At 40.7% G+C, this 21183-nt stretch overlaps 1 protein-coding gene across 5 annotated transcripts in view; it reads left to right on the top strand.

Moving 5' to 3' along the window:
- The window catches only part of ASTN2 (astrotactin 2), a 1014740-nt gene that overhangs the window by 595833 nt on the left and 397724 nt on the right, over positions 1-21183 (top strand). For all 5 annotated transcript variants that reach the window (XM_030817705.1, XM_030817704.1, XM_030817702.1 and 2 more), the window contains one exon: positions 15853-16019. In XM_030817705.1, the coding sequence (XP_030673565.1) occupies positions 15853-16019 (167 nt within the window). The remainder of the gene's footprint in view (positions 1-15852; positions 16020-21183) is intronic.

Genomic DNA, 21183 nt, shown 5'->3' with positions numbered 1-21183 from the left:
ACCCCCACCCCCTGGCCTATTCAGCATCAGTGAAGAGCATGGCCTTCTACCCCTAATCCATGGTATTGAAGCACCTTCCCACTTCCTGCTGGGTTGTTGTCAGGGAAGAACTAGTAGAAAGCCAGGACATTCACCACGGACCAGCATTCATGGGGCCACCTTCCACTCAGTGTGCTGTTAGTGGAGATTAAGGGGGGAACAGTGACTAGACATACTGACCACTCCCATCCAGGAAGAGATCCGTGAAGTCCTAGTGGGGAGGTAAATTCCCACCTCAACCAGCTGAAAAGAGGGGCCTTTTCTTTGGGGTATCAGAGAAGGCCACATGGGGAACCGGGACTTCTTCATTCCCTTGTCAGTAACAAGGCCACCTGCTGGATGAGTGTCAGAAGAAGCCAGAGAAAATAGAAGGTTTGAAGGTCTATCTGGGTGCAGTGGCTCACACTTGAAATCCCAGCTACTCAGGAGGCTGAGGCTAGAGGATTGCTTAAGCCCAGGTGTTTGAGGCTATCGTGAGCTATGATTGTGCCACTGCACTCCAACCTGGGTGACGGAGTGAGACCCTGTCTCTAAAATAAATAAATATAGGTCAATGAGAAGAGCCGAACTCTGCAAAATATTTGAAAAGATTTATTCTGAGCCAAATATGAGTGACCACAGCCTGTGACACAGCCCTCAGAAGGTCCTTAAAACATGTACCCAAGGTGGTCAGGGAGCAGCTTTGTTTTATACATTTTAGAAATGCTTTTGGGGACGGCGGGTTCTTGGTTCCAGACTATAGAGATATGGGGATGTTCTGGTTAAGATAAAGATTGTGGAGACCAAAGTTCCTTTGACATCTTTTAGTGGCTGCCCTTAGAGACAATAGATGACAAATGTTTCCTATTCAGATTTTAGTTAATCTCTTTAGGATTGGGAGGGTCTGAAAGAAAAAGATGTAGCTATGTTAATAGACATTCTTTATAGATGCAAAATTTTCCCTACAAAGAACAGCTTTGCAGGGCCATTTCAAAATATGTCAAAGAAACATGTTTTAGGGTAAACTATTTTGCCTTTTCTTCCTTGTCTCATGTTATGCCAGAGCCAGGTTGGGAAGTAAGTCACAATATATAGGATTAAATAAACCCATCTGATAAGAATTTATGATTTGTAGGGCATGACTCCCCAGACCCCTCAGATAGTAATTTGGGCAAGATAAAAAAAATCAGAGTTGTTCCTCATTAATATAAATAAGATCTGGAGTTGAAACATAATAATATAATGTAATGCCAGAAATGTTCAGGTCACATTAAATGTAAGTAATTTCTGTTTTATAAATTATTTCTTATTTTTTGTGAAACAGCATTTTGCTCTGTCGTCCGGAGTGCAGTGGCACAACCACAGCTCACTGCAGCCTCGACTTCTTAGGCTCAAGCGACTTTCCCACCTCAGCATCCTGAGTAGCTGGGACTACAGGCACTTGCCTCTATACTTGGATAATTTTTACAATTTTTTTTAAAGATAGGATCTCACTATGTTGCCCAGGCCAGTCTCAAACTCTTGGCCTTAAGTGCTCATCCTGCCTCAGCCTCCCAGTGTGCTGGGATTACGGGCATGAACCACTGTGCCCAGCCTCAGATAGTTTAAATACCAAAATTAAAAGGCATAAATTAGTGGAGTGGGTTTAAAAGCATGACCTAGTTATATACTGTCTGCAAGACATTCACATTACATATAATGATATAGACAGATTGAAAGTAAATGGATGGAAAAAGACACATGCAAATCAAACAAAAGTGAGAGTAGCTATATTAATAACAGCTAAAGTAGGCCTTCCAAATAATTACCACAGAGGGACATCAAATAATGATAAAAGATTATTTACCACAAAGACATAGAAATCCTAAATGTTTATGCATCAAACAACAGAACTGCAAAATGTCTGAGGTAAAATCTAACAGAACTGAAAGAAAAAATAGACAATTCTACAATGACGGTTAGATACTTCAATACCCCTTTCCAAAACTGATAGAAGAACTAGACAGGAGTTTAGCAACAATATAGAAGGACTCAATAACACCATCAACAAAAAAGATCTAGTTAACATTTATAGAACATTATGCCCAACAAAAATAGAATATATATTATTTTCAAGTGCATACAGGACACGTATCAAGACAAGACTATATCCTGGACCATAAAAAAGCCTCAACAAATGTTAAGATTCAAATTGTATGGAGTGTGTTCTCTGACCACAATAGAATCAAACAAGAAAGCAATAACAGAGCAATAACAGCTGCCTTCAGCAGCTGTAGACTGCTGTAGCAAAATAACATAAATTGGGTGCTTTGAACAACAGACTTATTTCTAACAGTTCTGGAGGCTGAAGTCTAAGATTGAGGTGCTGGCTAATTCGGTTTTTTGGTGAAATTCCCTTTTCCTTGCTTGCCTTCTTTCTGTGTCCTCATATGTTGGAGAGGGAGGGAGCTCTGGTCTTCCATCCTCTTCTTGTGAGGTACTAATCCCATTTATGAGGGCGTAACTCTTATGACCTAATCATTTCCCCAAGGCTTCAACTGCAAATATCATCACTTTGCAGGTTGGTTAGGATTTCAACATACAAATCCGTGGACACATAAACCTTCAGCCCATAATGGAGATAACAGAAAAATCTTCAAATACTTAGAAAGTAAACAACATATTTCTGAATAATCAATGGGTCAAAGAAGAAGTCTCAAGGGAAATTAAAAGGACTGAACCAGATGAAATAAAAATACAGTGTATCAAATTGTGTGGGGGACACAGCTGAAGCCATGATTCATCCTTTTCTTTTAACATATCTGTGTCCTTATACTCAATGAGAAGGAAATGTGTAGCCCTAAATGCATATATTAGAAAAGAGGAAGCTACAAATCAATAATCTTGGCTCCTACCTCAAGAACCTAGAAAAAAAAAAAAAGAGCAAAATAAATCCAAAGGAAGCCGAAGGAAGGAAATCAATGTGATAGAAAACAGAAAAACAGCGAAGTCAATGAAACAAAATCTGATTATTTGAAAATGACGATAAAACTAAACAAACACAAGCAAGACTGAAAAGGAAGAGAGGAGAGAAAAAATAAATTACCAATATCTGAAACAGGTGATATCACCACAGACCTTGTGTAAATCAAAAGGATAATAAGGGAATGCTACAAATAATTTTACACACATAAACTTGATGAGTTAGATGAAATGGACCAATTTCTTAAAAACACAAACTACCACAATTTGCCAATATGAAATAGATAATTTGGAAAGCCCTGTAACTGTTAAGGAAATTTATTTTGTCACTTTAGACTTCTCCTCCCCTCAGCTCCAAATCCCTGTCCTGGATAGTTTCACTGGAGAAATATACCAAATGTTTAAAGAAGAATTAACATCAATTCTAAAAACAAAACAAAACAAAACACTTCCAGAAAATTAGGGAGAATACTTCCCAAATCATTTTAAGACATTAGCATTATCTTGATACTAAAAGCAGAAAAAGATAGTTCAAAAACAGAAAACTACAAAGTAAGACCAATAGCCCTCATGCATATACCACAGTTGTAAAAATCCTTAACAAAATATTAACAAATAGGATTCAACAATAAATAAAATATAACTATACACATAACTAAGTGGGGTTTATTACAGGGATGCAAGAATGGCTCCCTATTTGAAAATCTATCAGTATATTATAATAACAGGCAGAAGAAGAAAAATCACATCATCATATCAATGGATACAAGAAAAACATTAGAGAAAATTCCACACCTAAAATGATTTTTAAAACTTTCAAAAAAAAATAAGAATAGAGGAGAACTTACTCAACTTGATGAAGAACATCAATAAAAGAGCTACAGCTGACATATTTATGGTGAAAGACTGAATACTTTCTCCAAAAGGTCAGAGACAAGAAAAGGAGATTCACTCTGCCCGCTGTTATTCAACATCATGTGGGAAGTCCTAGCCAGTGCAATAACAGGGAAAAAAATATCAAAAAAGGAAGAAGGCATTCAGATAAGAAAGGAAGAAATAAGACTATAAGACTAACCCGTTGGCAGATCACATGATTTTTTTTACATAGAAAATCTCAGGGAATCTACAAAATAAATTTCTAGAAGTAATTAGTAAGTTTGGCAAGGTCTCAGAATACAAGAAAAATATACAACATCAATTGTATTCCTATATACTAGCAATGAACATATGAACATTTGAAATAAAAAATACAATACCATTTGCAATTTCTGAAAAATAATGAAATATTCAGATGTGAATCTGACAAAATATGTAAAAAATACAATATCATTTGCAATCCCTAAAAAGTAATGAAATACTCAGATGCAAATCTGACAAAATATGCATGGGCCATGTTTAGCTTTAGCAAAACTTTAAAATACTCGTGAAAGAAATCAAAGAAGATCTAATCACAGGGAAAGACATACTGTATTCATGAATTGGATAGCACAACATAATAAAGATGCCCACATGCCTCGAACTGATATAAAGGTTTAATATAATTCCTATCAAAACCTCAGCATGATTTTTATAAGTATAGACAAGATTTTTCTGGAATTTAAATGAAAGGCAAAGGAACTATAATGGCCAAAACTTCTTTTGAAAAAGAAGACTAAAGTGGAAGAAGTCTGTCTACCCTATTTTTAGGCTAAATTTATGCTTCTTTCACCCCATCCTCATTAACTTTTTATCATATTATACTTTTATCTTTATTTGTAATTTTTTTTACTCTACAAAATAATCATTTTGTTTGTTTACTTGTTAATTATTTGTCTCTTCTCTAGAATGTAAATTCTATGAGATAAAGGTCTTGTCTGTCTTCTTTACTACTACATTTTCAGCACCTAAAACATTTGCTTAGCACTGAGTAGGTAGGTGTTGAATATTTGTTAAATGTTCTAAAGAACTTAGACATATGGAAAAGAAAAAAATCAGCTAATAGTTTTGGTTACCTTTATTTATATTTTTATTTTTATATATTTAGGGGGCATAAGCAGGTCTCTTTCATGGATACATTGTGTAGTGGTGAAGTTTGAGCTTTTATTATACCCATCACCTGAATAGTGAACGTTGTACCCAATCAGTAGTACTTTGTCAACCCTCACACTCTTCCCACCCTTCCATTCTCCCACCTTTTGTAGTCTCCAGTGTTTGTCATTGCACTCTGTATGTGCAGGTATACCGATTGTTTAGCTCCCACTTATAAGTGAGAACATGTCATATTTGACTTTCTGAGTTATTTAACTTCTGATAACGGCCTCCAATTCTATCCATGTTGCTGCAAAAGACATGATTTCATTCTTTTTTATGCCCTAGTAGTATTCCATGGTGTGTCTGTGGGTGGATGGGGAGAAGGGAGGGGTAGGAGTGTATACCACATTTTCTTTATTCGATCAACTCTTGATAGACACTCAGGTTAATTCCATATTTTTGCTATTATGAAATAGCACTCATATGTTATTATTGTTGTGGTAAACATATGAGTACCAGTATCTTTCTTTTTTTCTTCTTTTTTTTTTTGAAGCAGGGTCTCACTCAGTTGCCCAGGCTGGAGTGCAGTGGTGTGATCTCGGCTCACTGCGACCTCTGTCTCCTGGGTTCAAGTGATTCTCCCACCTCAACCTCCTGAGTAGCTGGGAATATAGGCATTTATCACCATGCCTGGCTAATTTTTGTACTTTTAGTAGAGACAAGTTTTCACCATGTTGGCCAGGCTGGTCTCAAACTCCTGGCCTCTAGTGATCCACCTGCCTAGGCCTCCCAAAGTGCTGGAATTACAGGCGTGAGCCACTGTGACCGGCCTAATGTAATGATTTTTTCTCTTTGGGTTTATACCCAATAGTGGGATTGCCGGATTGAATGGTAGTTCTATTTTTAGTTCTTTAAAAAAACCTCCATACTGTCTTCCTTAAAGGTTGTGCTAATTTACATTCCATAAGTGTTCCCTTTTCCCCACAGCCTCACCAGCATCTGTTGTTTTTTGACTTTTTAATAATAGCCATTCTGACTGGTGTGAGATGGTATCTCACTGTGGTTTTGATTTGCATCTCTCTGCTGAATAGTAATGTTGAACATTTTTTCATATGTTTGTGGGTCACTCGTATGTCTTCTTTTAAGAAGTGTCCGTTTATGTCTTTTGCCCACTTTTTAACGGGGTTGCTTTTGCTTGTTGCATTATTTAAGTTCCTTATGGACTCTGGATATTTGACCTTTGTCGAGTGTACAATCTGTGAATATTTTCTCCCATTATGTAGATTGTCTGTTTACTCTCTTGATCGTTTCTTTTGCTGTGTAGAAGCTCTTTAGTTTAATTAGATCTGAGGACTTAGTCACAAATTCTTTCCCAAGGCCAATGTCCAAAATGGTGTTTTCAGGTTTTCTTCTAGGATTTTTATAGTTTTCAGGTCTTAATCCATTTTGAGGTTTTTAAAAAATGTATGGCAAGAAATATGAGTCCAGTTTCATTCTTCTGTGTATGGCTATCCAATTTTTCAGTACCATTTATTGACTAGTGATATGATTTGGATTTGTGTTCCCACCCAAATTTCATGTTGAGTTGTAATCCCCAGTATTGGAGGAGGGGCTTGGTAGGTGGTGATTGTATCATGGGGCTAGATTTCCCCTTGCTGTTCTTGCAATAGTGAGTTCTCATGAGATCTGGTTGTTTGAAAGTGTGTAACACCTCTCATTTTGCTCTCTTCCTCCTGCTCCCAGCAATGTGAAGATGTGCCTATTTCCTCTTCATGATTTTAAGTTTCCTGAGACCTCCCCAGCCATGCCTCCTGTACAGCCTCTGGAACCATGAGCTAATTAAACCTCTTTTATTTATAAATTACCCAGTCTTAGGTATTTGTTTATAGCAGTGTGATAATGGACTAACACAACTGAAGTATCATTTTACCAGTGTGTACTTTTGTTGACTTTGTCAAAGATCATTTGGTTGTACGTATGTGGCTTTATTTCTGGGTTCTCCATTCTATTCCATTGATCTAGGTGCCTATTTTTATACCAATACCATGGTTTTGTGGTTACTATGTCTTGTACTATAATTGGAAGTCAGATAATGTGATTTTCTAGCTTTGTTCATTTTCCTTGAGATTGCTCTGGTTATTTGGGTTCTGTTCTGGTTACATATGAGTTTTAGGATTTTTTTTCTAATGCTTTGAAAAATGATGTTGGTAATTTGATAGGGATTGGATTGAATCTGCAGATTGCTTTGGGCAATATAATCCTTTTAACAATATTGATTATCCAATTCATGAGCATGGGATGTTTCTCCATGTATTTATGTCATCTACAATTTATTTGATCAGTGTTTTGTTATTATTTTTATAGAGATCTTTCACTTCCTCATTAAATATATTCCTAGATATTTTATTGTTGTAGCTATTGTAAATTGATTGATTTCTTAATTTGGTTCTCAGCTAGATTGCTTTTGGTGTATAGAAATGCTACTGATTTCTGCATGTTATTTTTTATCTTGAAACTTGATAGAGTCTTTAGGGATTTTTAGATATGAGACAATATTATCAGCAAACAGGGATAATTTGACTTCTTCTTTTCCATCTTGGATAACATTTAATTTTTCTCTGTCCTGACTTCTCTGGTGAGAACTTCCAGTGCTATGTTGAATAAGAGTGTTGGAAAGGGACGTCTTTGTCCTGTTCTAGTTCTTAGAGGAAATGCTTTTTTTTTTTCCCAATAAGATATTGGCTGTGGGTCATGGCCTTTACTATGTTGAGGTGTGTATCTTCAATGCTTACTCTGTTGAGGATTTTTTTTTTTATCATCAAAGGATGTTGAATTTTATTGAATGCTTTTTTTTTCTGAATCTATGGAGATTATTGTATGGCTTTTTTCCTGAATTCTGTTTGTGTGATGTATCACGTTTATTGATTTGCATAGTCGAATCCTCATTACATCACAGGGATAAATTCCACCTGATCATGGTTTACTATCTTTCTGATGTGCTGTTGGATTTGATTTGCTAGTATTTTTTTTTTTTTCTGAGATGGAGTCTCGCTCTGTCACCCAGGCTGGAGTGCAGTGGCATGATCTTGGCTCACTGCAACCTCCGCCTCCCAGGTTCAAGCAATTCTCCTGCCTCAGCCTCCCGAGTAGCTGGGATTACAGGCATGTGCCACCATGCCCAGCTAATTTTTTTGTATTTTTAATAGAGACAGGGTTTCACCATGCTGGCCAGGCTGGTCCCGAACTCCTGATCTCGTGATCCGCCTGCCTCAGCCTCCCAAACTGCTGGGATTACAGGCGTGAGCCACCATGCCCAGCCTTTTGCTAGTATTTTGTTAAGCAAAATACTAACATCTATATTCATCAGGGATATTAGCGTATAGTTTTCTTTTTTGTTGTTGTTATTTCCTTGTATGGTTTTGGTATCAGGGTGATACTGTCCTGATAGAATGAGTTAGAATTTCCTCTTCCTTATTTTTTTGGAATTGTTTCAGGAAGATTGGTGTTAGTTTTCTTTGGATGTTTGGTAGAAGTCAGCAGTGAATTCATCCAGTCCTTGGCTTTTTCTGTTGCCATTGAGAGATATTTTTTATTATTGATCCAATCTCAGTACTCATTATTGGTCGGTTCAGGAGTTCTGTTTCTTCCTGGTTCAATCTCCATAGGTTTTGTGTAGTCAGGAATATATTCATTTTTTCTAAGTTCTCTAGTTTGTGAACATAATAGTCTTCGTAGTAGTCTCTGCTGATCTTTTGTATTTCCGTGGCATCAGTTGTAGTGTCTGTTTTTATATTTCTGGTTGTATTTATTTGAGTCTTCTCTCTTTTCTTGCTAGTGGCTTATTAATTTTGTTTATCATTTCAAAAAATTATTTTTTCATTTCATTGATCCTTTGCATTGCTTTTTGGGTCTATTTCATTTATTTCTGCTCTGATCTTCGTTTTGTTATATCTTTTCTCCTGCTTACTTTGGGTGTGGTTTGTTCTTGTATTTCCAGTTCTTTTTTTTTTTTTTTTTTTTTTTTTTTTTTTGAGACAGAGTTTCGCTCTTGTTGCCCAGGCTGGAGTGCAATGGCGCAATCTTGGCTCATCGCAACCTCCGCCTCCTGGGTTCAAGAGATTCTCTTGCCTCAGCCTCCCAAGTAGCTGGGATTATAGGCATGCACCACCACACCCGGCTAATTTTGTATTTTTAGTAGAGACGGGGTTTCTCCATGTTGCTCAGGCTGGTCTCGAACTCCCAACCTTAGGTGATCCGCCCACCTCGGCCTCCCAAAGTGCTGGGATTACAAGCATGAGCCACCGCTCCCAGCCATATTTCTAGTTCCTTCAGGTGTGATATTAGGTTGTTAATTTGCGATAATTTTTTGAGGTAGGCATTTAATGCTATAAACTTTCCTCTTAGCACTGATTTTGCTGTATAATACACATTTTGAGATACTGTGTTTTCATTATCATACAGTTGTTAGTTGAGGTTGTGGTGAAGTTAAGCTGGGACCTTGAACACAAAGTGAGCCAGTCTTCACACCTGATGGTGGCAGCAGTGGGGTGAGTGTGCCTGTTTTTAGACCCTGAAGTAGCTTACACTGGCTTCAGTGTTAGTAGGTTTTTGAGGGCTGATTCTTGGGCAACTAGTTGGCTTGCTTAGAAGCTAGTAGTGGGAACAGTATGGGTAGATTTTGGGGCCCCTGGGAAGCTAGTGTAGTGTGGCTGATGGCAGTAATGATGGTGGTAGAGCAACCCCCTGGGACTCAAGCAACCCATGTTAGTCTTGCTGGGAGCTGTGATGGGTGGGCTAGTCCCCAGTCTCGCAGCCACCCACAGCAGAGTGGTGGGTATTGTCCCCAGTATGCATAGGAGAATGTGGTCTACTCTGTCCCTCTCCCAGCAGGGTGGTGGCTGCAGCCATGTTACCTCAAACTCGGCCCCAAGGCTGGGGCACAGTCCAGCATTAAATGCTCAGCATGGTGCCAGCTGTGGGCTGTGACCAGAAAGGGTGGGGTCCTTCTCAGGTGAGCCACACTGGCAAGAAGCTGTGGTGAGTGTGGCCCACTTGAGTCTTGGTCTCACAGCAGCCTCTTGCAGGGCAGTGGGTATTGTCCTAGATACGCATAGGATAGCCTGGTCTCCCTGTCCCTCCTTGACTGGGTGGCAGCTGCAGCCACATCAACCCAAACTCACGCCAATGGTAGGGTGCAGCTCAGCATTAAACTGTCAAAAACGGTGATTTGGGCCTGATACCAGAGAAGGCAGAGTCCATCCCAGGCAAGAAATGTGGGCAAGAAGCTGTGGGAAGTACAGCCTATCCATGTCTCAGTCTCAATAGCAGCCTCCAGCAGGGTAGTAAGGAGCTTCCTGGGGATGTGTGGGAGCACCCAGTCTTCCCTCTCCCTCTTTAGAACAGGGCAGCAGCAGCCATATCTGTAGATCCCCAGTATCTTGGCTCTCAAAATAGTGCCCAGCTGTGTCTACTCCAGGTTCAGATGCCTGTGGGATTTTATGTGGGTTCTCATTCTATGGCAATGGTTTTATGCAACCTTTAGGCACTTCGGATGTCATGCCAAAGGCCCCAGTAGGTTGAGAGTTTCTCCCACAGCCAAGGTGTAAAACCCCGTTTTGGAACCCTGGGGGTTTCTCTCTTATTGTTTCCCCACATCCGGGAGCCCCTTCCAGCTCTCAGTTGGTTTCTGACTGGAAAAGCTGCCTCAAAGTCTCTGCTTACTTACTTCTGGTGCTTCTCATTTCTTCTCTGTTGAATCCTAGCATTCTCTTCTAGACAATCTGTTTGAAATCTGTGTATCGGCCGGGCGCGGTGGCTCACACTTGTAATCCCAGCACTTTGGGAGGCCGAGGCGGGTGGATCACGAGGTCAGGAGATCGAGACCATGGTGAAACCCCATCTCTACTAAAAATACAAAAAAATTAGCCGGGCGTGGTGGCGGGCGCCTGTAGTCCCAGCTACTCGGAGAGGCTGAGGCAGGAGAATGGCGTGGGCCCGGGAGGCGGAGCTTGCAGTGAGCCGAGATTGCGCCACTGCACTCCAGCCTGGGCAACAGAGCGAGACTCTGTCTCAAAAAAAAAAAAAAAAAAAAAAAAAAAAAAAAAAGAAATCTGTGTATCTACTTATTATTCTGGTTCCACTCCATGGAGGAGGCACATACTACCTGCATCTAGTCAGACATCGTGATTCCTCCTAACTAAGCTAGGTTTTCTTTTGGGGTTTTGGTTAATTTATCACTTGTTTATATATCCCCATTCATTTCTTCTTCATTTATTAGGCATCTATTATGTACCAGTTCTAAAGCCAGATACTTTAGAAGTGTTTTCTCATACAATCTTCAGAAGTGCCTCCAAGAGAGACATTATTTGCATTTTACAGATGAGGAACCTGAGGCTGTCTCTGAGGTTGAAGCATCCTGCCTATATGCTCAGTGTCACAAATCTTTCCTTGGAATTCAGGCCTGACTTTAGTCCTCATAGTCTTGTCTCCAAACTGGCTCCTCTATTTATAGAAAGAAAACAGGCCCAAATAGTTTCAAGGACTTGTCCAAGGTCACAAGGCAAGCAAGCGACAGTGCCTGGTAATGAATTCTAGTCTTCCTCTTCTAGTACATTAGATGTCTCTTTTCTCTTCCTGTAGGAACTTCCTTCCTACAGGGTTCCCTTCCTACAAGAGGAGAAAAGACTAAAACCTCCCTGTTTCAATACTGCCTAGTCACTCACATTTGCAGAGTTTTTATTTTCCCAAACAAATTTTACCATACTTTTTAATGTTTGTTCTATAACTAACTAGTTCTCTGATAGATGTGTATATTTATCTCTCAAACCAGATTCTAAGCTCTTTTCAAATACCTGTAACAGCAGAACAATTTGCTGATCACTGTGCTAAGTACTGCATACATTTATTTCACTATATTAGTTAGCTATTGCTGTGTAACAAATTATCTCAAAAATCAAGTCACTTAAAACAAAAAGTATTTATTATCCCACACAATTTTTAAGGGTCAGAAATTCAAGAGCAGCTTAGATGTGTGGTTCTGGACCACCCCCACAAAGTCTCAGTCAAAACGTCAGCTGGGGTTGCCAGTATCTGAACAGGCTTGATTGGGGCTGGATAGTTTATTTGCAGGCTCACTCATGTTTTGCTGGCAGGCCCCAGCCTTACTGGCTGTTGGCCAGAGGCTTTACTTCCTTGCCACATGAAACTCTCCATAGGGCTGCTGAAAAAACATGGCAGCTTGCTTTCACTAGAGCAAGTGATGAGAGAGAGAGAGAGACAGAGGGAGAGAAAGATCTCTCTTATGATTTACCTTTAGAAGCCACATACCTCCTCTTCTGCCACATACTATTGGTCACATAGACCAATTCTGGTGCAGCATAGGAGGGGACTACACGAGTCTTAATACCAGAAGGCAGGAATCACTGGGGACCATCTTTGAAGCTGGCTACCATACTATTTACCCATCACAGTAACCACATGAATATAGGAGACTTTATGTCACTGCCTGAAGGTTATACAACTTACAAGAAGCAGTCTGGATTCAGATCCAAAGTTAATACACAGACACACTAAATGTCATTTCTGGCACTCCACCAATTCATTCAGCAAATAACAAGTACCAACTGTGTGCCAGATGGCTTAGGACAAGCCACGTGGTCCATACTATTATAACATTTACATTTTGGTGGAGGAGACAGATAGTAAACAATGAACTAATTGAAATACTAATAATATACAAGTAATCTCAAACGATGGCTAGATCTTATCTGCCCCTACTCATCCTCAAAGGCACAGTGCCTGAAGTCCATGATAGAGGAAGGAATGATGGTAACTGGTAAACCCACTTCATGTACTCAGAAAGCCTTTCTCACAGGCATGGATCAAATCTTGCCTTTAATTTGCTGTGTGATGTTGGTCAAGTCCCCTCACCTTCCTGATCCTCAGTTTCCCATCAGCAAATCATCTTGGGGAGAGAGACTATAGGATCTGTAAGTTTGCAAAATGCTTTAACCTGAAGGGAAGTGAGTGTAGTGGACAGAGAACACCAAGCTGGGGCAAGGGAAGCCTGGCTTCACGTTCTCCACTCATGTGCTAAGGAATACGGGGTGATGTCCTTTAACTTTCCGGGCCTCAGTTCTAAAGTAAGGAGGTTAGATCAGCTCTAAGCCCTGCCTTGTTCTAACTTCCTAAAACTAGATGTCAGTCAGCCAGTAAATAACAGGACTTCCTACAACTAGATGTCAGTCAGTCAGTAAATGACAGGACTTCTTAAAACTAGAGGTCTGTCAGTCAGTAAATGACAGGGTGGTGAAGTGGCTTGCCCATTAGGCAGTTAATAGCAACAAAGTTGGGAAGCCTGAGAAGCTCTTCTCAGGCTGTGTGACCCTCTCCTCAGCTTCCTCCTCTGCAAAATGGGAATCATGATGCTACCTACCTTGTCTGCTGCAAGAAACTGCTGCAAACTCGGTGGCTGAAGATAATTATTAAGAAATTTATTCTCTCCCAGTGCTGGAGGCTAGAAATCCAAAATCAAGGTGCTGTCATTTGATTTCTGGTGGTGCTCCTTCTGGAGGCTCTAGAGGAGAATCCGTGCCTGGCCTCTTGCAGGTTGTGGTGGCCGCAGCATTGATCAGCTTGTGGCCACATCGCACCAATCTCTGTTCCACCCCCACATCGCCTTCTCCTGTGTGTGTGTAATTTCTTTCTGCCTCTTTGTCATGAGAACATTTGTGATGGCATTTAGGCCAATCTGGAAAACCCAGGAGGGTGTCCTCAAGAGTTTTGACACAGTCACATCTGCATAACCTTTACCAAAGAAAGTCACATTCACAGATTCCAAGTTCCAGGGCTTAGGACAGAGACACGTCTTTGGGATCCATTATCAGCCTACCACTCTACCTCATATATTTGCTATAGGGATTAAATAAGTTAAAACAGGTAAAGCGCTTACTTAGATAAAACCTGGAGCTTAGTGAACACATTTAAACAAAACAAGTGTGGTAGAGAATCATTGGGGGATGGGAAGAACTGAGACCATACCCTGCCCAGGTGTCTCCTGTTACCTGGTAAGAAGACCAGTCATTCTTTTCAACATGCTCCGCGAGTCTGCAAACAGACTGAAGCCAGGCCCCAGTACTCACAAACAGCTCCAAATGACTCTGTGACCAGGTGCCCTCTTGTCTGACAGTGAATGTTCAGAGACAACAGGGGCTTCCTCTGAGCTTGTATTAATATGTACAGCACTTCACTCACATGGAAAATTGATTTTTTAAGCACAAAATGCAGCAGTTTTATAACCTTTCTGCAGCTTGACAAAGGCCATTTATAACCTACTTTCTCCGTCACTCTTCCTGGCGCCAGTCTCAAATGTCTTGAAGAACTCTCTCATGCATTTGTAATTATAATTTCTTCTTAGGCAAAATTTAATTTCCAAGAGGGCTGACCTTTTTTTTGTTGTTATTGCGGTTTTTGTAAATTAATTTTTGTGTGTATGTTTTATTATCGAAGTTGTTTAGGACGACGGCATGGGAAGGGGAGCGGGGAGCTGGCCGGTGGGGTCTCACGGTGGGAAGGCATTTTAATCAGTGATGTCCGGTGATGGATGAGGAAGGCTGGGCTCTGGGTGTTAATCTTTGTGGACAAGAAATGCCAGCAGGAGGACTGAAATAAAAACCCAGTACCTCATTTTCTCTTCTGAAGGCAGGAGTGTTGGAACTACTTCTCCATCAGCTGGGATGGAGAAGATGAGCTCAGCCTCATCAAATGATGGAAAACTAAATTAAATCAATAGCCATCTGTCTCCACAGTATATGATTTTCCACTGAAGGAGCACATAGCAGGTGCCAGACCCACTGACAAGAGCATTCTAGCTGAGGCCATTGAAGGTTGAACTTCTTGGAGTTTACTTAGGGACCAGAGGGCTATGGGGAGGGCTGTGCATATGGCCAAGCAGAGGACTAGGTTGTCTATAAAGGGAGGACCTTGATTATCAGTTTATGGCAGCTTCACGTTTTAAGATTCATTTACTTATTTAAGCTGGGGAGTGATGCTATTTAGAAAGAGCACTCTTGGCCATTTGGAGGATGGTTTTGAGAAGGCCTGACTGGAGTCCAGCAGACTGGCTAGGAGCACTTTTCATGATGTTGTTGAGTATGCAGGAATCTCACTTAGGGCTCCAGGGATAAGGGTGGAGAAGAAGAGAAAAATTCAAGACAGGAAGGAAGGTAATTCACATTTTATGAGTACCAAATTATGTGCCAAATTCCGAAGTAAGGTATGCACCCCCATGATCCAACGTAAGCTTCACAACAAATCTGTAGTTGCAGGTATTGTGCCCATTTATTAGATGAGAACATTGAGGCTCAGAGATGGCAAGTCACTTCTCTGGGTCACATAGTGAGAAGAGGAAAAGCTGGAAATTAAACTCATACTGGTAGAGGCTTTTAAATATATGTCTGGCAGCCTCCCTATGTGACCCTTCTAGCAGTAGACCCTATAGGGCAATGACAGTAGAAACAATAATGAATATGATCCCAGCAAAATCAATATTAGCAGCAGCTGACATTTGCTGTGCTGTTGCTGTATGAGCCAGTGTTCTCAACACTTTGCTGACATTATCACCTTTCATTCTCACAACGCTATAAGCAGATAGTCACAAAAGTCCCATTTTACAGGTGGGCACACTGAGGTTCAGAGAAGTAAACAGACTTGTGGAACTTGTCACAAAGCTATTAACTGACCAAAGGAGACTGAATACCTTTCTGTCAGTCCCTGACACATGTCTCTTCCAGGAGGGAGGAGAGGGCGTGATGGGGCCTACGACCTCCCAAGCCATAACCACTCTGTTGCCCTCTCTCTGAGCAGTGCCCCGAGGAGCTGAAACCCATGAAGGATGGCTCTGGCTGCTACGACCACTCCAAAGGGATTGACTGCTCTGATGGCTTTAATGGCGGCTGTGAGCAGCTGTGCCTGCAGCAGACGCTGCCTCTGCCCTACGATGCCACTTCGAGCACCATCTTCATGTTCTGCGGGTGAGTCTCTGTCCCCAAGGCCCAGGTGCCCCATTTACAGAAGTGAGGGATGCATGGGAAAATGATCAGACACTACAGCTCAGCAAGGCTGAACCTTGACCTTCAATAAAATGGCCTTTCTGCCTTTCGTGTTTTAGCCCACGAGCCAAAAGCCAAAAGTGTAACCTTCTGTTGGGTGGGTTAAAAAAGAAAAAAAATGAGAAAAATAAAGATTGGGTTAATAAATGTAATAAATATAACCCATGCCCAGGCCTCATCCTAGAGCCAGGAACTTTGTCCTGCTGAAGCCTCCTGCCCTTCTGAATCTACCTGTATGGGCCTAGTCAGTGCATTTTGGAGACAAAAGCAGACGTCTTGAGGGTGTTCACAAAGGCTTCAGGTATGGTGCATAAAAGCCCAGGCTAAGCCCAGGCTTCAAGCTCGGTTTCAGCAGGAATGTAGCAATGTGAGTGCAGTGTTCAGCCTTTCTGTGTCCTAATGTCCATATCTGTAAGGACAATTAATTGCAGGAGAGGAGGGCTAAAGGAAACAACACAGGTAAAGCTTGTAGGACAGCTCTGGCTCTCGAAGGACTCAAGCTGACTTTGGAAATACGTATGAGGCTAAAAGGGGAACACGTTGGGACCAACTTGCTGAGTGACCTCTGACAAGTCATGTTCTCTCTCTGGGCCACAGTTTGACCATCTGTGAAAAGAGATCTTTGGGGAAGGATGGCTGACGTTTCTTCCAACTTACCTTGCTTTCCATTTGAAGACTGCAATGGCCGTTACCTCTGCCTTTGACAGTACCTTGCATAGCATTTGGTCCGCAGTAATCACTCACAGAAATAGACTTTTTTCTTCTCCTCTTCGTTCCCTTTCTGATTATGTCTTAGTATTGGAATATTTGCTTATCTTTTGACATTCTGTGACTCAGAAAAATAATCTTGTACTTATGGAAGAAGTACATTTCATGCTGTCTTTATTAAGATAGAAAAGCAGGACAGGACATGTAACAACCTTTCAGTCCTGTTTTTCACAAATAGGGGGTGAGCGTGGGCAGGGGTTTAATTCCAGTTTACCAGAAAAATTAATTTAACTTGTATGATTCTAGTGTGTAGAGTCGTTTTTCTTCGAGGGCTTATTTCAAGGTCTCCTTTCCTGCCCTAGTTGCACTTAGGGCTGCAGGTGCCTTTGTGCAGGTGTAGAAGCAGCTCACTGGAGGCCCTAGGTATGTATCAGTAAAATAAATAAGAAATAAATTAGGGTATGCAGACCTGAATTTATAGCGATCTCTCCTCAGCTTAAGTGACTGCAGGGCAGTGTTGAGTAAATTATGCATGGCTTTAGACCTGCAGGCTGCATACAGACTCAGCCATGTTCTTGTCATTGTTATTTTTCTCTCTGTGTGTTTGGGGTGGGGTGGGGGCTGTTCTTCTGTGGCAAATAACAACAGTAACAGCAGCAGGAGCAGCAATAATGGATTTTGACATCAGAAACTATTACCACCTTCCATCCACAGCACACTACAGGGAACCGTGGATTCAAAAGGCACGAATTCTAATCCTAGCTCTGCCACTCTCTCTTAGGCATAAGGCAAGCCTTTCAAGGCCCCTGACCTTCCATTTTCTCACCTGTAAAATTTTAATACCTACCTTAATATAATGATAATTCTAAAGAGTGCAAAGTATTTCATATTTGTTGCCCTCTGAAGGTTAAGAAACATGCACAAGGTCATATGACTAGTAATGTGGCTCAACATCTCCTTGCTGTGTGACCTTCAGCAACTAATTAATGACTCTGTGCCTCAGTTTTCTCATCTGTAAAACAGGGATAATAGTAATATCTGTCTATAGAGATGTTATAAGGACTAAATATATTACCATTTACATTAATATTTGTGAAATGCTTTGGAACAATGTCCCGCACAGAGTTAGCACTGTATGTGTTTGTTTAATAAATTAACCTAAATGATTCTAATAACATTTGCGGGTGACCTGATGCACTAGACAGGACTAATCTGTTAATATATTGTGAAAGGATTGTGAAAGTCTTAAAGAAGATTGAATGGGTGAGAGTGTGTGGTGAGCTGTTAAAACCCATCCAAATGGTAATAAACAGGACAAAAAAAACCAAAGCCAGGCATCCTAAAACCAACTGCAGTTTCAACAGGATTTGGAAACTGTCTATTAGGAATGTAAATGAGAAGTTACCACACTTCTTAAAAGCACTGTAAACAATGAAAGCTATTAGCAGGTACTTCTGAGAGAGATGGTCCAGAGAGAAGTGGGATGCTATTGAATTAAGCAGGGAAAACAAAATAAACTCATTATCAAGGGGACCTTCCCAACTTGCTCAAAGCTCTATGACCTTCCTAAGAGTGTTCTGGGTAGGAGAAGGTTTAATAAATCTGTTTGCAACCAGGTTAATAATAGCAGCTAACATTTACTAAGGACTTTCTACGTACCATGACTGTTCTAAGTGCTTTGGGTACATTAGCTCATTCAATTCTCATAACAACTGTACAAGCGATGTACTATTATGATTCCCATTTTATGTTTTTTTTTTTTTTAAAAAGCACAGAATGGCTCAGTAACTGTCCAAGGTCACATATCTGGTAAGTGAGGTTGTTGAGATTGAAACTTAGGTGTTGTGGTTCCAGGCTCAGTCAAGACAGATCTGATGTTATTGCTGACCTCTGGCCACATCTAGTCATGTGATCTTTGGCAAGCCACTCAATTTCTCTGAGCCTCTGCTCTTTCATGTAGAATTAGAAGTGATTGTAGCACCATTGTGAAGATTAAATGAAATTATACATACACAGGAGCTGTCATAGTTAAGCACTCAGTAAACTATAGTTATAATTAGTCTAATAAGTATAAAACCATCTCATTTAATTATGTAATTGCTGGATTTTATCTCTTGTTTACTACTTTGTCCCCAGCAGCTAAAACAGTGCCTGGCACATAGTAGGTTTTCAATTAATAGTTGTTAAGCGAAGTTCCTCCATTAACATGGCTAAAGAAGTTTCCAGTCTGACTTTTCCAGTTGCATTTCCAGCTAGGTTCCTCTTCCTAGGTTAAGCCTCCTGGTTTCAGTTTCTGGAGTTTTGACAACACTGTTCCCTTTGTCTCCTGTCTGCTTCTCCTTTGTACCCCCACTGACTTCCATTTGTCCCTAGCCCTTTAGCTTTCACCTCCAAGTTTCAATTCAGGCATCACTTTTTCAGCAAGCCTTCTCTGAGCCCTAAGGCGTCAGGTGTAAGATATGCAGTTACCTTGGAAGAGGATAATAATACCCATCCTTTCTTTCTTTTTTTTTTTTTTTTTTTTTGAGATGGAGTCTCGCTCTGTCACCCAGGCTGGACAGGCTGGAGTGTAGTGGTGGTGCGATCTCAACTCACTGCAACCTCTGCCGCCTGGGTTCAAGCGATTCTCCCGCCTCAGCCTCCCTAGTAGCTGGGACTATAGGTGTGTGCCACCACACCCGGCTAATTTTTTTGTATTTTTAGTAGAGATGGGGTTTCACCGTGTTAGCTAGAATGGTCTCAATCTCCTGACCTGGTGATCCGCCCACCTCAGCCTCCCAAAGTGCTGGGATTACAGGCGTGAGCTACTGTGCCTGGCCAATATTCATCCTTTCAAATGGATACTATTTAAATATTGGGTGAATGTCGCATGGGGTTAGGGCCTACATAGAAAGGACATTTTTCCTTGTCTATTTATTTATTTATTTTCATTTCTACTTACAAGGGAAAGGAATATTTACATTTTGTCTCAAATCCTAATTTATCCCAGTGAAATCTTGACATCTCTTGCAGACTGGACCTCTGGCTGGCTGCCCTCTCATCAATTTACGTTCTCCAAAACGGAGTAAAGCATCCTTTCTCTGGGGCTGCACAGGCCCCATGGCTGTCCCTGTGATAGCCTCATAGCTTGGTTGATTTACCTGTATTCCTGTCTGTTCCTGTCATACTGTGAACTCCTCATGAGCAGGGACTACCTCCTAGGCATCTGCATGTCTGCATTGCCATTCCCACTGCTTGGCCCAAAGACTTATTTAGAACCGTAATAATTGAATTAAAGAATTCATCCACCTAAGATTTGTTGTGCCTACTCTGTGCCTGGTCTTTTATTAGATGCAAATAATCGTTGAGTATGAGTTCTTCTCCAGCAGGGGCAAAGAGGTGCCTAAGCCTCACTGCGTCCTGATTGATATTGACAGAGCACAAGTACCAGAATGGTAGACAGAAGTAGGTGAATTCAAGATAGGTTGAGAAGGTGACTGGATACTAAGCTAAAGCCTGTAGAATAAATTCTTAGAACCAGTCTTATAGGTGAGAGGGCATCACCTCCTGTGAAGACCTTGGCAAGTTACCTAGCAACAAAGTTTGTCTGTTTTGTGTGTGTGTGTGTGTGTGTGTGTGTGTGTTTACAGTGTCTACCATGCACGCTTCCAAGAGAACTTATTTTACTCACATAAAGACAATATATTTTTAAAAAGCTATGCATATAAAGATAGGAATGATCAGAGCCATTTTAAGGAGGGGAGAGAAAATGGTTTCAGAAGCTCAAAATTAAAGAGTCACTCAACATGAGATAAATTTGGCTGTGTGCTTCTTGGCAACCAAAGTAAACAGAGAGAGAGAAAAAATACCCATAGTGGATTATATAGTTGTCCTTGTATGAGAAAAGGAAAGTTGTAGTTTTTTTGTTTTGTTTTGTTTTGTTTTTAGGAGTTATACACCTTTTTCTGACGTTATTTGCTAAGAGAGTTATTTCTCATATATTCCTATGTAAGAGATAGTGAGCCATTTCATCAACATTTTTGAAGTTTCAGTATTTTTCAGATCGTTTAGAGGAGGAAACTGAGGCCCTCAAGGTGGGGGCAGTCACGGCCAGTTAGGAGGTAAAATTGGGATAGGAGCTTGAGATATCCCAACCTTCTTGCTTCCAATTTAAATGAAAGTGCTCTAAAAACACATTAGCTCAAATAACACATCCAGCCTCAAATAGTCCTTAATAGCCTCTCTGTCTAATATTCTCTTTATATAATTTTAAGAGGGAAAGGAGATAAACATGTTTAATATCCATAGTACCTGGAAGCCACGTATTTTCATTGTCAAAGCTGAAGTCTAGTCTAACAGTAGAAAACACTGAATGACAGAACAGAGACAATGGCCTACA

This window comes from Nomascus leucogenys, chromosome 8 (genome assembly GCF_006542625.1).
Source record: "Nomascus leucogenys isolate Asia chromosome 8, Asia_NLE_v1, whole genome shotgun sequence".
NCBI lineage: Eukaryota > Metazoa > Chordata > Mammalia > Primates > Hylobatidae > Nomascus > Nomascus leucogenys.
The sequence above is the reverse complement of the archived record's forward strand: the minus strand, read 5'-3'. Positions and strand labels throughout refer to the sequence as shown.